Source organism: Ascaphus truei, chromosome 6 (assembly GCF_040206685.1).
Source record: "Ascaphus truei isolate aAscTru1 chromosome 6, aAscTru1.hap1, whole genome shotgun sequence".
NCBI classification, from domain to species: Eukaryota; Metazoa; Chordata; class Amphibia; order Anura; family Ascaphidae; genus Ascaphus; species Ascaphus truei.
In genome coordinates, this window is record NC_134488.1 from 53366200 (window position 1) to 53381628 (window position 15429).

Below are 15429 nucleotides of genomic sequence, written 5' to 3' on the forward strand. Positions count from 1 at the left end.
CAAAGTCTTCCTGCTACAAACTGGCGTAAAAAACGGCACTATATTTATTAGGGGAAACCCAATGGGATTTTCTTGACTAATAACTCTGGTGCAGTGTTTTTGCACTAATTTTACCTCGGTTTTGCAGCCAGGAGACTTTGATAAATGACCCTATAGTAGTTTGACAGTGATTCATCTGGTGCTACCTTAAGGTGCAGTTCCACATACACTATGTAAGGGTTGAACGAATGGCAGTGAAGAAACAGATGCTAAAGACATTTTATTACCACGTCATTGTAATGAAAAGTTGACTATGTACTAAAATATTTTAATATTTGTAAAAACACAATGGTTGGAGCTTAACAAAGTTTTGCTTAGAATATACAATATAGATCACATAGTTCACCACTGCAAGAGGGGCCAACTGCTTTCTGTAAAACGTGAAATCTAAATGTATGTGCACTTTCTTAGTTAGTATACATTGTGAAGCAAAAGGCAAACATACTGTACAAAATACCAGCCATCAGATCAATGAAAGTATTTACTTTTTTTTGTTAAATAAAAAAGTCAGATTGAACCATTTTTTATACACAAGAGCAAAAAGTTCAACCAAAAAAAATCTCCATATGGCTTTAAACTTTTGGAAATATGCTTCTAAAAGTAAAGCAACACAACTTCCATTAAGTGAACATTATAACAACAGTATACTTATGAAAAACAGATTATTTATCATTGCATGCTGTTTAAAAGATTATCAGGCACGTGGAATGTGAATTGGGTACAACATTCGTATACTGTAGCAATTCTTAAGTGACAGTGGAATTATTTATCAGTCACCCGACTACTGAAGTAGAGCAAAATAGTGTTAAAACAGCACCAGATCTATCAAAGAAAAGGGAAACCATAAAAAGCAATGATATGTTTTTCCTTTAATAAAGCTGGTGCAGTTCTATTGCCCACGTTTTGCAGCCAAGAGACTTTGATAATTAGACCACAGTGAGTTATTGTATTATAAACATATTAGGTTGATTATGTTGATCAATAAAATCAGTGAAGATTCAAGAAAATGTTATAGAGACGGATGCTTTCATGAATGCTGACTTAACAGTAGTAATACTTGTAAACAGTTTTAGCACTACGTTTTGAATAAAAATGCAGCAGTGTGTAGTGCTTCATCACACTAGTGAACCTGCTTGGCTTTGTGCTGGCACCATGACTGGCACTCCACCCATTCTCACTAGGTTCGAAGGTGTAACCACCCCAGATGTTATATTTGGTCCCTGTCTTGGAACCTGTTGCGCAAGTCCATTTGTCCTTTGCAGAGTGTTTCTGTTTGTTGGCAAGGCAGTGTGATAATAGCTACCATTCTGTGGAGGAATATAGGTTGGTAAAGACTGACTGGATAAGCTTGGGGTTGGTGTGATTCCTCCTCTCTCATTTGTGTAGTTAGGTTTAAAACCCAGGTTGCTACCTGCTGCAGTGATTACAGAAGCTGTATCAGAAGGCGATTTTGATGGATAAGATTTGTGATCTCGGTGTGTGTTCACAGATGATAAAGTGCCGTTTTTTGAAATCATGTCTGCCTCATTGCCTTTTGCCCAGGAAAGTGTCTTTGGAGCTTGAGCATCCTCTCTGTAATAAAACAAAGTATAATAAACTAGTTATTATATAGCTAAAATTAAAATCACCCTTTAGGTTACCCTTATGATATTTACAAATGTCACAATAACTGACACAGTAGGGGCCATTATGATGTTTAGGGAATATCGGGGCAGGGGCCTTAAGTGCTAGAAATAGGTTATCGCACCTTTCTGGTGTTAACTCCCACTGACTTGAACAGAAAGGGTATTATAACCCCTACCGGCACTTTGCATGTACACCATCATCTGATATTTGCTTCTTCTCTCCTCTACTATTCCAGTCAATGGGAGCCTTTCCATATCACGTGATCACGATCACTACTCTAAGCGGTCACATGGTCACGGAAGACCAGTGGCATCTTCTGGCAGCAATAGGGTTGAATGTTTTCACAATGCAGGTATGATTTCTTTAATTGATTGGCTAGTGGTTTTAATTATGAAATTGCTTGGTTGGCTAGTGCTTTTACTTTTTGTATCTCGGGAATTTAGGTGCTTGTTGTATATGTTTTATTATTGTGTATTTTGGACATTCATGCGTTTGTATTAGGGTGACCATTGACTGCTATAGTAGCTTATCATGCCCATATTATATGAGTATGATGTACTACTATGCCACTCAATGGTACAGGGTGGGTATAGTGGGTTTCCGCGGTGGGTGGTTAGGCCTCACGAGTGAGTAGTGGGGAAGGGTGGGTTAGCCCCTTAATTACTACAGCGGCTATTAACCGCTATTGTATTTTTGAATGTATTGTTGCTGGCATCGGAGGACATGGCCCTGCAGTATGCTGACGATGATGCCCTTCATGATGGCAGGGGTAAGTAGAAGGGGTTTTATTTACTTTATTTATGCTGCATGGCTAATGTTGTGTTTAATAATTGGCAAATAAGCTATTATCCTTATCAGAATAATAGTTATTTTGCACATCACTGTACTGTATGTGTTTGGGGGGAGGTGTATTTATTGAAATGTAGGCCAGCTTTATTTTTTTTACAACACGAATGGTACCGTAGGCCAGCGGAGACCCATGGGGACCACCTGAGGACCCCAGGACACCCACGGGGACCACCCGGTGACCCCTGCCGGCCTATGTTATCAATCGTGTGTTCAAATAAATAAATAATGGTTTTATGTGGGGGCACAGGGGGTGGGTTGTGTATTGGTGCTTACTACATATTTTAATTTTATTACTAGTGTATATGAACATGGGGTTTCCAGAGCAGAACTGCGTTGATTTCAGGTCAGGAAACGGGGACCCCCTGCTCCCCAAGATACAGGCCACGTTATGGTGAGCCGGTATCTCCTATGCATGTAAATGTCCTGCGTCACGTGACCGGGACATTTCAATGCATAGGAGATACCGTACCTGATACCGTACCTGAAATCAACGCGGCTCTGCTCTGGAGACCCCTTGCTCATCTACACTAGTAATAAAATTAAAATATTTTTTTTTTTATTTCGGCCGAGATTTGCGCAGAGAGAGAGGCGGCTCTCTGTCTCTGCAGCAGAATCAACTCGCCAGGTAAGCCCGTTTCGGAGGGCAGATCATCTCATTGCCGGCTACTCGCCATTTGTTCAAATGTTGTTATCACTGATATTCGGGCCTTTCTGCATACCATGATAGCAACGCTGTCAAAAATTGTGATTTTAATTTGATGGCAATTTTTTTAATGACTGCTTAGTACATAGGCCCCTAAATCACCTATGCACTCAAGAATTGCAGTTTCATCCTTCTTTACTCAGGAACTTTTGCTTGGTTGCTACAGTAGCTCTGCAATTAGCTTCCAAATTTATTTTAACAGGGATTTTCTCGGAAACTTCATCTTGGTGCATTAAACTGATCTGTAAAGCTTAACGTAGATAAAGCAGAGATTGTCAAACCTCGGATTATTATATTTATGACCCTACTGTTTAAAGTAACAGGTTGAAGTAGACATGTACATGTATTGTGACATAGTCCAAAGATATTAGGCAGCTTTCTGCCCGGTTTTAGGACAGAAAGTGCAGGAATAGTGCAAAATAATCCGTTCCACAGCTTCCATTAACTCAGGCTGGTGGATGGAAAATCCAGACCACAGTTTACAATGTGTCTAGTTCTCCCTCACCTGCTCTCCTAATCACTAGAACAGGTATTTAGAGCAGAGAGGGTTGCTTTTCACTCTCTCTTCTTAGAGCCTGGAGGCTGGGGGTATCGCTGCTCCCCTGCATCCAGTTCGGGGAGGACGCCACCTTCAAGTATCGCAGTACCAGAAAATTTGCCTAGACACTTGGGACCGAGTGCCCCACCACGAACAGATAAGACAAACAAATGTTTATTGCTGTGTCTAAAGACTGTATGCTGTATGTAGTGACCCTAAATGAGAGGAAATTGTTTTAAGCTGGGAAACCAGGTTAGTTGGCCAAGCAAAAGTTAGAGAGGCTGATTCTGCTGTGTAGTTAGATAGATCCCTGAATGGGATAGGATTTCTTTATATGATTTATTTTTGTTTCTTAAAGTGACAGTTTGTGAAATATTATAACAGTGATATGAGTAAACCGCTGAAGGTTAATAGCTGAGTGCCTCCTGCCTACACCTGTTAAAGCTGCAGTCCCTTACTGGGATGAAAATAAAGCAGGCAGAAGCCTGAGTTAAACAACGTAATGCTTTGTATGATCCGGTTATTCGTATAATTAACCCTACAAGACTGTGTCGGGAAGATCCCAGACAGACGTCAGCGCTACAAAAGAGGGGCGTTTGTCACAGTATTCATGAGTGATTTATTCCTAAAAAACATATTTTAGCCTTCTAACAGCTTTACAATGTGGAACCTGCAACCAATCTGAGAGCAAAACAACAATGGGGCTGTGTTCCCCCTTATCCACAATTTGACGCTACAAGCTGCTCAATATATGGTTACAGTTTGCGTAGTTAGGTTTAAAACCCAGGTTGTACCTGTTGCAGTGATTACTGAAGCTGTATCAGAAGGTGATTTTGATGGATAAGATTTTTTATCTCAGTGTGTGAAGATAATAAAGTGCCATTTTTTAAAAAATCTTGTTGCCTTCTGCCCAGGTAACCCTCTTGGGAGGGTTACTTATTTTAGTGCTTCCATTTTGTGTTATGTTACTGTGGGGTGACTTACAGTATTAAAGGCTCCTGACTGCAAAACTGGGGCAAGACCAGTGCAAAAGAATTGCACAAGAATTATTAAAGGAGTTGGAGAAATTCCACTTGCATCCACTGGGATTCCTTTTCCTTGATGTGCTTTTTGTTTTGCAATTGGCTATGCACCCGTTGGCAAGCTGAGAGAAATTCGTAAATAGACCCCTGTGAACTGCACTCCCTTTCCAGAGCGCCATCCCCTTCTCCTGCATGGTTCTGAACGGAAGGTATTGATAAATGTTGATGACAATTTATGGGGGTCTATGTACTAAGATTATATTTTTCTCTAAATTGCCTGACAATTTCAATGCTAAATAATATTACAAACCTTTGTAAAAATGTGCGCTGGTGGCAGAGTTTGAGAGATTTCAGGTTAATACCCTGCACCAGAAGTAGTTCCTCCTCTGCTTGTATGTATTTGAAAAAGTCAATAACTTGTTTATAAAATGTTTTCCTACCGGGATCAAAAAAAAACCCAACATAATATGTGAAAATGTAATATGCTTACTTGATCTCATTTTCTATTTCATCCGGTGAATCTTTTTTTTTTATTCTGCAGAAATAGATCAATACAACCAACATGATTGCTAAACAACAGGCTCCAGCAATGGATCCTACAACTGCTCCAATAATTACAGCAGTTCTGGAAACTGAAATACACAGTACATGTTAATGTCAACAAATGCACATCTCATACTGTAAGATTAATCATTCTTATAAAAACATACTGTAACCCCACATTGTAAAATACTATACAATATTTACAAAACATACCTGATTGACAACCTTGATTTCAAATGTAAAAACATTTGAATTATTGTATCATTTAGAAATATATAAAGATACACATATTTATTTTGATTTCCATTAAGGGTTTATGTACGGAAACATTTAATAGTTATTAGTCTATAAATTTAAATTACCGCAAAACATATTTAAAGTTTTCCACTCAAGGTATTATTTTGGGATGTCGCAACCCATATTAAGGGGTGGTGCTCCAATTTCAAAATCTTACAAATACACCAACAAGAAAAACAGCTTGAGATATACAGTATATGGGACTTTTCTCCATAAGATTCCCAAAAATATACACATGCCCCCTCCACAATTGTCTCCCCATTATTACTCTCTATCTCCCCATGTCAATCTCTTCCCATATCATTGTCTTCTCATGCCAGAATCTTCTTGCTTCCCTTTCACTCTATTCTCCCCTCTTGTCATTCTTTCTCCCATGTCACTCTCTCCCCATCTTACTGTTTCCCTTCATGTAACTCTCTTCTCCCCTCCATGTCCCTCTCTCCTCCCTATGTAACTTTATTTTCCCCATTGTCACTCTTCCCTCCATGTCACTATCTCCCTACTATGTCACTCTATTCTCCCCCCATGTAATTCACCCCCCTCCCCATGTAGTTCTATTCTCCCTCCTTGTCACTCTCTTCTCCACCCATGTCACTCCCTCCAACATTTCATTCTCTCTCACTAGCATTATTTCATTTTGATCCTAGGAGTGACTGCCCCTTTATTTAAACAACACCCTCCATTATTGATACCACACCCTCTCTACTTTACTCATTCTTGATCATTGTGCATTGTACTCACATGAAGTAACTTCTACTGTTATGTTGCATTTTGAAATCCCAGCAATATTTGTTGATGTACATACATAAATTCCTGCCATTTCTGTTGTGAGATTAGTTAGGCTTAAAGTTCCTTTCACAGTATCTGAAAAAATAATCAAAAAATATAAGTTAAACAAACCACTTTAAGTGACAAATAATTTTTTTGTGTCATATAATTTTGCTGCATTTTTCTATTTTAAACGGTTACACCAGATTTCCTTTTTAATAATCACATTGTAGAGCTCTAATCATTTCATTTTGAATTCAGCATCGTTACCCTGCATTACAAAACAAATTCAAAACGACATGGACAGCAGAGTAAAGAGACTATACATTATAAAGCTTATATTATTAGCCAGGACAAAAATCTACAAATGTATTATTATGAATGTGCACCAAAACCAGATGTGCCAATCCAGTGTTTAATACGTTTATTAAAGATCTTGTTTTTAATGTTTAGGTTCTTTCTTTCTTTCTTTCATTACACATCTGGCCCGATTCCATTAGCTTTGAAGAGTGTTCTATGACTCTTTTTTCAAAACAAAATGTGAGTAGCAGCAGCTGAAGCAGCCCAGATTTTGTTTTATAATACATAGATTGTAAGCTCCACGGGGCAGGGACCTGTGCCTGCAAAATGTCTCTGTAATATTCAAATAAATATTTGGGACTGGCTATTTATTATATGTACCAAAAGATGCAAATTGCACCAGATATTTTGCCATGAATGAGGTGCATTTTTTTGAAAGAACATTCAAGGGACTGCTTGAAATGTAACGTTTTGCTCCCTATTGTACATTAAATCTCTCTTAATTTTGTGCCTGCATGAGAATAGATGTTGCTTTTCATTTTAGGTTGTATACCGTGTGATTAAACAGTTTCTCAGCTACTGTGGTTTTTTTTTTTTACTGTGTAGTTCTTGTGAATACCTTTAGCAAGCATTGCAATTGTTACCATAACACGTGTGATGTAAGTGAAACAAGACAAGGGCTAAAGACTACTTCACTAACAACAAAGAACTCCGCACCTGTCAGCTAGCAAAGGGAGACTTTACAAAGTATGACACAGTTGAGATACCCATACTGGACTGAAGGTGGAGTTACAGTACACATAAATGAGCAGGAAACATATTTCATTAGATCAAGAGGCAAGCTTGAAGAACAAGGGGGTCAATTGGTTGCAAAAGTAGGGCAAAACCAGTGTAAAAACAGAGCCATAGTCATGAAAAAAAAGCAACCCATTGAAAGCAATGGGAGTTTTTCCTTTGATAAATCTGGTACAATTCTTTTGCACAAACTTTGGCCAAGTTTTGCAGCCTGCAGACTTTAGTAAATCACCCCCATGTTACCTCTGAAGGTAAATTTGGGTGAGACTAGCCTAGTGGTCCCTGTTTGCATAATACTATACCATACACTGTACTGTACATATTTTTAGATAGTAAGAGAAATAGTTTTCCTGCAGAAAAAATATTACCATTTTACTCTATTAGATCTACTGTATATAGATCTCTGTTAGATCAAAGATACTGTAAGGGGTTCTAAGTCAAACGGCATTCTACAGCCAATTCAAGTGACTTATCTCCGAAGCCCAGATTTACTAAACTCAGGTAAGGGTAAAAATATGCATTAAAGAAAACATTAAGCACTATTCCTACCAGTTAATAAAAGAACACATATTTTACCACATGATTCAAGTTTAAAAGAAACAAGCAATTACATACTTAAATGCTATTCAAATAGAGAGGACAAATAAAGTGAGACTAAAGTAATACTGAGCCATTAATTGAGCCAGCTGTGCTGAAGTAGGGATAGCCTGAAAACCTGGCCTGTTTGCGGCCCTCGAGGACTGGAGTTGTGTAGGCCTGCTGTAGAGCAAAGTAAAACGGTCGCAGCTCATAAATTAAGTGAAATAAAAACGGAAATACAGCTCCCTCTATAATACCTAATGGTAATGGTTACCTAATATATAGTTAGATAACCATATTATAGTATTAGATCCAGGACTGTGAACCAATAAAATGAGTATAATATAGAGAATGTAATATTAAAAATAATGTATAAAAGTTAAAAAGTAGTTACAAACCAAATTGTCATAGGGATAAAAACCCGACCAATCTAAAATTAATAGACCCAAATATCTCTCCATTATGTTGAAGAGGCTGTAGACAGAGAGGATCCCTGTCCCACATCTGGCTGGATTGCCCCAATATGCAGCCCCTATGGGAGAATACTGTATATTTAAGTTTATTCTTGATACTACTGGGGTAAAGTACCAAAAGAGCCATGGTTTCTACTCCTAAACACACCACTAGAAGGTGTGAACAAAACTGAATTGAAACTAATAGTACACATACTCAATGCTACCAGATGTTTAGTCACTAGATGATGGAGGCAGACCATCAGGTCTGGGAACAAATATCCCATGTCATGCTCATGGAGAATTTGACGAGCTATCTAGAAGACACTATGATTAGATTCCAGAAAGTCTGGGACCCCCTTCTATCATATGGTTACATACAGTATGTATGTAGAAGGCTAGTCAGCCTTACCTCTAGGGGGAGCTGATGCAGCTCTTCGGACTCCTACGTGGTACTCCCAAAGATGAGAGAGTGAGGATATCCTTGCAGGGGACAGGATATCCTGGGGAAGGTTGTGTCCTGGGAGCCAGTCAGACTGCCTGGGACTAGGCCAGAGAATGCCCCATTGGCCCGAGTTAGGCCCTGAGCCACCCTAGGGTAGTATGTTAGGGATGGTCATACCTCAGGGACTTTCCCAATAGCCTGATCACTAGCAGAGTAGTGGAGCAGAACAAACTGCAGGGGAAGATTCCCCAGGCATGGTGGAACGACTGTGTGGCTGCTGGACATAAAGCAAGAAGGGATATTGTTGGGAGGCCCTGTATTGTGGGATCACATATGCGGTTCTCCTTTCAGCAGAAGAATTCCCTGGTTACCCCGGTGTAACCAGGAAGGTACCCACGTGCACCACCAATACACAAGGGAGAGTAGCGCTGCCCTCACACATACATTGGGGATTGCCTTGCTGGACAACTGTGGTTCTAAGGTGCCCAAGGGATAAGGTGCCACCAAGATCCTTAGGGGTGTAATTGCTCCCTGGGATAGGAGGAGGGGATTGGGTAATATTGTGATTGCATGTATGGTATATTTATATCTGTGGTGGACCCTGTGATAAAGAGTTATTGTTTATTACTATTGTGTCTGCGGTTATTTGACGTATATCTACAGAATATACATTCCCGTGAGGTGCCAGTCTGTCTATGCCTGGATCCCCGCAGGTGGAGGCACTGCACCAGGCACCCCCAAGCTCCCCATGAGTGGAGGCTCAGGTCTTCTTTAAGCCTGCAGGTTAGCACCATAAGGCCCCTTGTATGCAGATCTCCCTTAGGCAGGGGGAGAGGGGGGGGGGGGGGGGGGAAAGGTGTTACGTGTATTTAAGAACTGAGAAATATGGTTGATCTGTACTGTATGTTTAACATTTTGATGGAATGTTAGAGGTGGTACGAATAAGAGAGAAGGAGGAAGACTATATATACTAAAGTGTTATATTGATGGTGTTGTTTTTGCAAATGTGGTGACACCCCCTCCCTCCCCTCTCTTTGTTCGTTTTTTGTTTTCATGCTGTTTCCACCTATCATCATTTTGATTCTCAATACTATTAGTCTGTGTTAAAAGTTATTCAAAGCTGAAATTGTATTCTGTCCAAATTGAAAACGTACAAAAATACAAATAAAGAGATATAAAAAAAAAAAAGTAAGATGTAGACATGCTAAGGTAAAATGCAAATGGGTGTACGTTATTAAAACCACACAGTTCCTCCAGGAAGGGTGCAATAAAGAAAAATTACTATATTGCAAAGTGGGTAGCATCTAAAATTATGATGATTATGTTGGATAATGTTTAAAATAAAACAACATACTATATGAAGAGTATCAGGGATAGATAACCAGAGTGAATGTAAAAAGTAATAAGTTAAAGAAAAGTCATGAAGTTGATCTCTAAAGTTAAGCCAAAAGGCTGGAGTGTATTCAATCTGTGTATCCAAAAGGATTCTCTTTTCCTAAGCTGAAGGAGTTTATCACCACCCCTGTTGTCTAGAATCACATGTTCAATTCCTATTAAATCTAGACTTCTTATATCTCTGTTGTGGACATCATTAAAATACTTATACAGACCGAGTTGTAAAAAGTAACTCAAGATGTTACATTGGATTACTGAAACAGAGTTTTGAGTGGTCTCACTGTGAGGCATTGAGTAAGAAACATTTTAGGCGGGAGAGGGCAGAACGCAAGTTCTGAGTTTTGATGTTGTATATAGCGAGAAATTAGGGCTGAGATATAAAGAAGGACAGAAGTGTCTTAAGAGTGCCTTAAAAGTGAGGAGAACTTTGTATGTAATACAAGATTTGATAAGAAGCCAGGAGAGGAATTTCAGCAGGAGCGTCGCTGAGACAGATTAAAAAGAGAGTAAAGTGACTCAAGCAGCAGCGTTTAGGATAGATTGAAGTGAAGACAGGTGAGAGACAGGAAGGCCGGACAGTAGAAGGCTACAATTGTCGAGGCAGGAGAGTTTTAGCAATAGAGCGACAGATGTAAGGGCATATCATTGCAATGCTATGGAGGAGAAAACTACATTTTTTAGTTATGTAACAGATTTTCTGGCCTGTCTGACCCACCCAATCTCACATTGGCCCCTGTGGTCTAACCAGTCCCCCTTACATGGTTGTGTCTGGTGGTGCACCTGTTGGCAACAGGACTCCTGAGTCTCCCGCATGATGGTGTATGGGGATTGTCAACCCAGACAGGCAGCTGAGGTAGTGTGCTTGAGTCCTACCTATATCCAGTGCAGCGCCTCCACCTCACCAGGATCTCTGCGTCCGCAAGGAGATGGTTCTGATGAGGAACTCCTTCTTGGTGCCATCCTCTGTAGAGTAACTCCAGACTCACACAAGAGAATGTCTTTGATCAAGGTTGTCTTTATTGTGGCTTACGGTGCGGGCCAACTGCCCCTTACAGTGATTAGCTTAGCCACACATCTCGCTGTGCTATCCTTTCAAAGGTACACCCTCCCAATGGAGTGGGATCCCCTCTCCCCTCGGGGAGATCACCCCTGTGCCAGGTCCCTGGACACAGTATGGTTTTGTCAGCTTGATGCTAATTAACATAGAATGGGGCCACCAGTTAAAGCACTAGTGGGCCCCTCACTCCCAAGTCTCAACCCAGACTTGTTCCTTACTACAACAACTAACTTTGATCAGTGCTGTGCCTTATATCCCTCAGGGGGCAGGCACATCTCTGATGTCACTAACGATGGACTCAGAGTATGTAGCCACTCCCATCCATACATAGGGCACCTCACCAGGGTGTGAGAGCAAACCTCTATGATTACTGCTGGCAACCCTGTAACTTACCAGGCTTACTGCCAGCAGGAGAGGAAAACTGCAGGCCATTTTACAGCATGGCTACAGTTACATTGTGAATATGAGAGGAGAATATGAGGCAAATATGAATAGGAATATAGAAATAGGAGTCAAATGTAACACCTAGGCAGTGTGCGGGTGATATTAGGTGTGTGATAGTGCTACCAAGAGTAATGTAGAAACGGGCAGTATGCCAGGCTTGGGAGGAAGTATGAGGAGCTCTGTTTTGACATGTTCAGTTTGAGTCAGCGGAGGGCTATCCATCATAATATAATGGAGAGACATTCAGTGACATTGGTCTGTACAGCAGGTCAGGGTTGTGATGGTGAGGGGGTAACCAGGCTCACTAATAAAGGTCAAGCCCACTTGATTGCCCCTGATCCATGTTTTGGGGTCCTAGAGTGTCAGATCTTGGGCCTGACTCTTGCATATGTACTGCCATGCATTGTATGTAAAATATGTGACAATAAAGATTTAAGTGTCTTTTGCCTTTCCAGGAGTGCTAACTAGTGGAGATTCTCAGGCTATGAGTTTCAGGGTGGACTTTGCAGTAAAAGTGTTGTCGGATTGTGTCTAGCTAGCCGGGGACCAGAGTTGATGGCCACCCCAAAAATGAATCCGGGAGCCGAGTCAGATTCCCGGGTACATGTAGACACAGACCTCCGAATAATGTCCTCCCTGGAAAGCAGTTACGCGGCTCACCGCCAGGATGCTCTGCTTCAGCACAGACCAGAAAGGTAAAATGGGGCATAGGGATACGCGTATCCCCGGTATAGTCAGGGGTCCCTAGTTAGTGGGTGTCCCCCCCAGTATATGCCCAGCATCCCGGACCCAGTATAGAGGTTCGGAGTGTCTCCAACCATCCATAAGGTTGCATGAGTGTAATTATTTCTAAGTCCAGGTTCGGTACATTAGAAGCAACTTTGAAACTTAACCTACGCGTTATTTGCAGCAACATTTAGCAAACTCCTTATAGGAAGGTTTAGGAGCTCTGAAAATGAAAGTGTGCATCATTTCAGTAGATCGTAGGGGACGAGGGACTTAGAAGAATTTTGTGACATTTTTATTAACATGGTGTATAAAGGTATATATGTTTTATGCACTGTATATGAGTTGGGGAATTTCTAAGTTCCTGGTTCCGAGAGACCAGATGGCCATAGGCTTGGTTCCACTGAGTCAGCTTGGGTCCTGGACTTGAAAGCCACAGAGATGCCAAGGTGTTAGGGCGGGTGGAGTACCGGAGTTATGCTTGAGTACACACGTCCTGGCATGAATAAAGGCTATCTGGTGACCATTTGCCTGGCCCCAGACTCTAAGGAGCCTAGCCCAGCGGAGGGTTCAATATGCTAAGTGGCAGAGGTGCCAGGTTGGCGCATGCACCTTTGCAGAATTGAAATCCGTGCCCGCCAAGTTTCAAGGTACCGGCAAATCGCTGATAGGCTGGTGGAAATATTCCCACATTCTGATTGGTTGAGGGGTTCTGTGAATGGTACTGAAATTCTATAAGAAACCTAGAAGCCAATCAGCTCAGGAGATTCTAAGCATCAAGACAGCAGCAGCAAATTCAAAATCACCAAAAGATGCTCTGTGAGAAATAGCAACGAGTCGGCTTCAAGAATTTTGAGCTGAAATATTTTCTAAGTCCTGACTTTTTGCAGCCAAGTTTCACAAATCAAACGTAGCAGTCGCAGCTGGAACTACATGTCGATTTGAGTTCCAGGAGGTTTGGGACTTACTCACGGTAAAACTATTTCAGCGCTCCAGAGCTTATCCAGTGGTGGTGTGTGGAACTTAATGCCGATTTGAGTTCCAGGACATTTTGGGACGTCCCGATCAACTGAAAACTTTGGTTTAAGGACGGTAAAGGTCTAAGAAAGTCTATTTTTTTCCCAGACCCACAGTAAGTGTGTTTTCTTCTGCAGAATTGTAATCCATAGTGTGCATGTCTGTTTCAGAGGAATACGTCACAATTTGTTTTACTTCTTGGTTTTGCTCAGTTATATGATCCCAGTATAAAAGTGTAAATTCCTGGTCTCCCGTGACTAAGGGGTTCAAAAGTAAATTTGTGTGTCATCAACAAACAGTTAAGGTGATATTTTAACCCAAGACATGGGATAAGGTCACCTACAGAGAGTGTGTAAAGAGAAGAGGTCCCAAGACAGACCCCTGGGGTACAGCCACAGAGAGATTGACTTAGGAGGAGAAGGTGTTAGCAAATGAGGCACTGAAAATAAAATGGGAGAGGTAAGAGGAAATCCAGGATAGAGCTCTGTTATGGATGCCGAGTATGGAGAATGTGAAGGAGAAGAGGGTGGTCCAGAGCATCAAAGGCTACAGAGAAGTCAAGGAATATGAGCAGAGTGTAATGACCTTTGTCTTTGGCAGCATGGAGGTCATTAGTTATTTTAGTGAGGGCTTTTTTGGAGGAGTGAGCTGTGCGGAAGACAGATTGTAGAGGATCTAGCAGAGAATAGGAGGTGAGAAAATGGAGCAAGCAATAGAATACAAGGCATAGAAGGAGTTTAGAGGCAAAAGGCAGGAGGGAGAAAGGAAGATAATTAGAAATACAAGTACGGTCAAGATTGCTGTTTTTTAATAAGGGTATAACTTGTTACATGTTTGAAGGAAGTGGGAAAGGTATCAGAGTAGAGGGAGGGGTTGAAAATATGTGTAAGTGTAGGGATTAGAGTAGGAGCAAGAAGTTTGAGGCGATGGGAGAGAATTGAGTCAAGAGGGCAAGTAGTAGAGGGAGAAGAGGAGATCAGCAGCAACACAACCTCCTCTGTGACAGCAGATAAAGAGTTGAGGAAGGCAGGAGGAGAGTTAGGAAGAGGTGTAGAATGTGTGGAGGATATAGAGGGCATGTCTTGACAAATGAAATCTATCTTTGTTTTGAAAAAGTTAGCAAAGTCCTGAGGTGAAATAGAGGAGGAAGAAAAACAGGTAATAGACGGTCTGAGTAGAGTGTCAAAGACTTGTGAGTGTCGATTAGTTAAGAAAAGTAGGTTTGTTTAGCCTCGGGGAGAGCAAAGTTGAGACAGGATAGCATACATTTGTAGTGGAACAAGTCTACTAGACTATGTGATTTCCTCCAGAGGCCAACAGAGGTATGAGTGCAGGAATGCAGTTTAGACCAGGCCCAGAACCTGGCAGTTTAGCCACGGTCTGGGGTTAGAAGGAAGAGAGCGGCAGATAAAAACAGGGGCATGTACAGTAGATCAAGAGAGGAGGATAGGGCACAGTTGCAGTTTATGACCAGGTTGTCAGAGTCTGGAGCTGAGCAGAGAGAGGAGGGAGGAGAGTAGTGCCAAGTGGAATCAAGAGCTGGTAGGTTAATAGGGTGCAGGTCTCTTCGGAAACGAGGGTTAGATGGAGGTGGAGAAGGGGAGAAGTGCAAGACAGAAAATTAGATGAAATGATGGTCAGAGAGAGAAAAGGATAAAATGGAGAAATCAGAGAGAAAGGTTTTTGTGAAAACCAGGTCTAGGTAGTAGTGACCATCCTTGTGGGTGCTGGCTGCAGTCCATTGGTAAAGGCCAAAAGAAAAGTTTAGCTATTGAAATGGGAAGCCTAAGGGAGAGAGGGGTCATCAATATGGCACTTGAAGTCCCCAAGGAGA

The 15429-nt window shown here is 41.2% G+C and overlaps 1 protein-coding gene across 2 annotated transcripts in view; it reads right to left on the bottom strand.

Annotated features, from left to right (window-relative positions):
- Window positions 1-291: 291 nt before the first annotated feature.
- Window positions 292-15429, bottom strand: part of ESAM (endothelial cell adhesion molecule) — a 135940-nt gene continuing 120802 nt past the window's right edge. For both annotated transcript variants that reach the window (XM_075604298.1, XM_075604299.1), the window contains exons 5-7: window positions 6359-6481; window positions 5268-5409; window positions 292-1611 (exon numbers count right to left, since the gene is read on the bottom strand). In XM_075604298.1, coding sequence (XP_075460413.1) covers window positions 1155-1611; window positions 5268-5409; window positions 6359-6481 — 722 coding nt within the window. In that variant the 3' untranslated portion in view covers window positions 292-1154. The remainder of the gene's footprint in view (window positions 1612-5267; window positions 5410-6358; window positions 6482-15429) is intronic.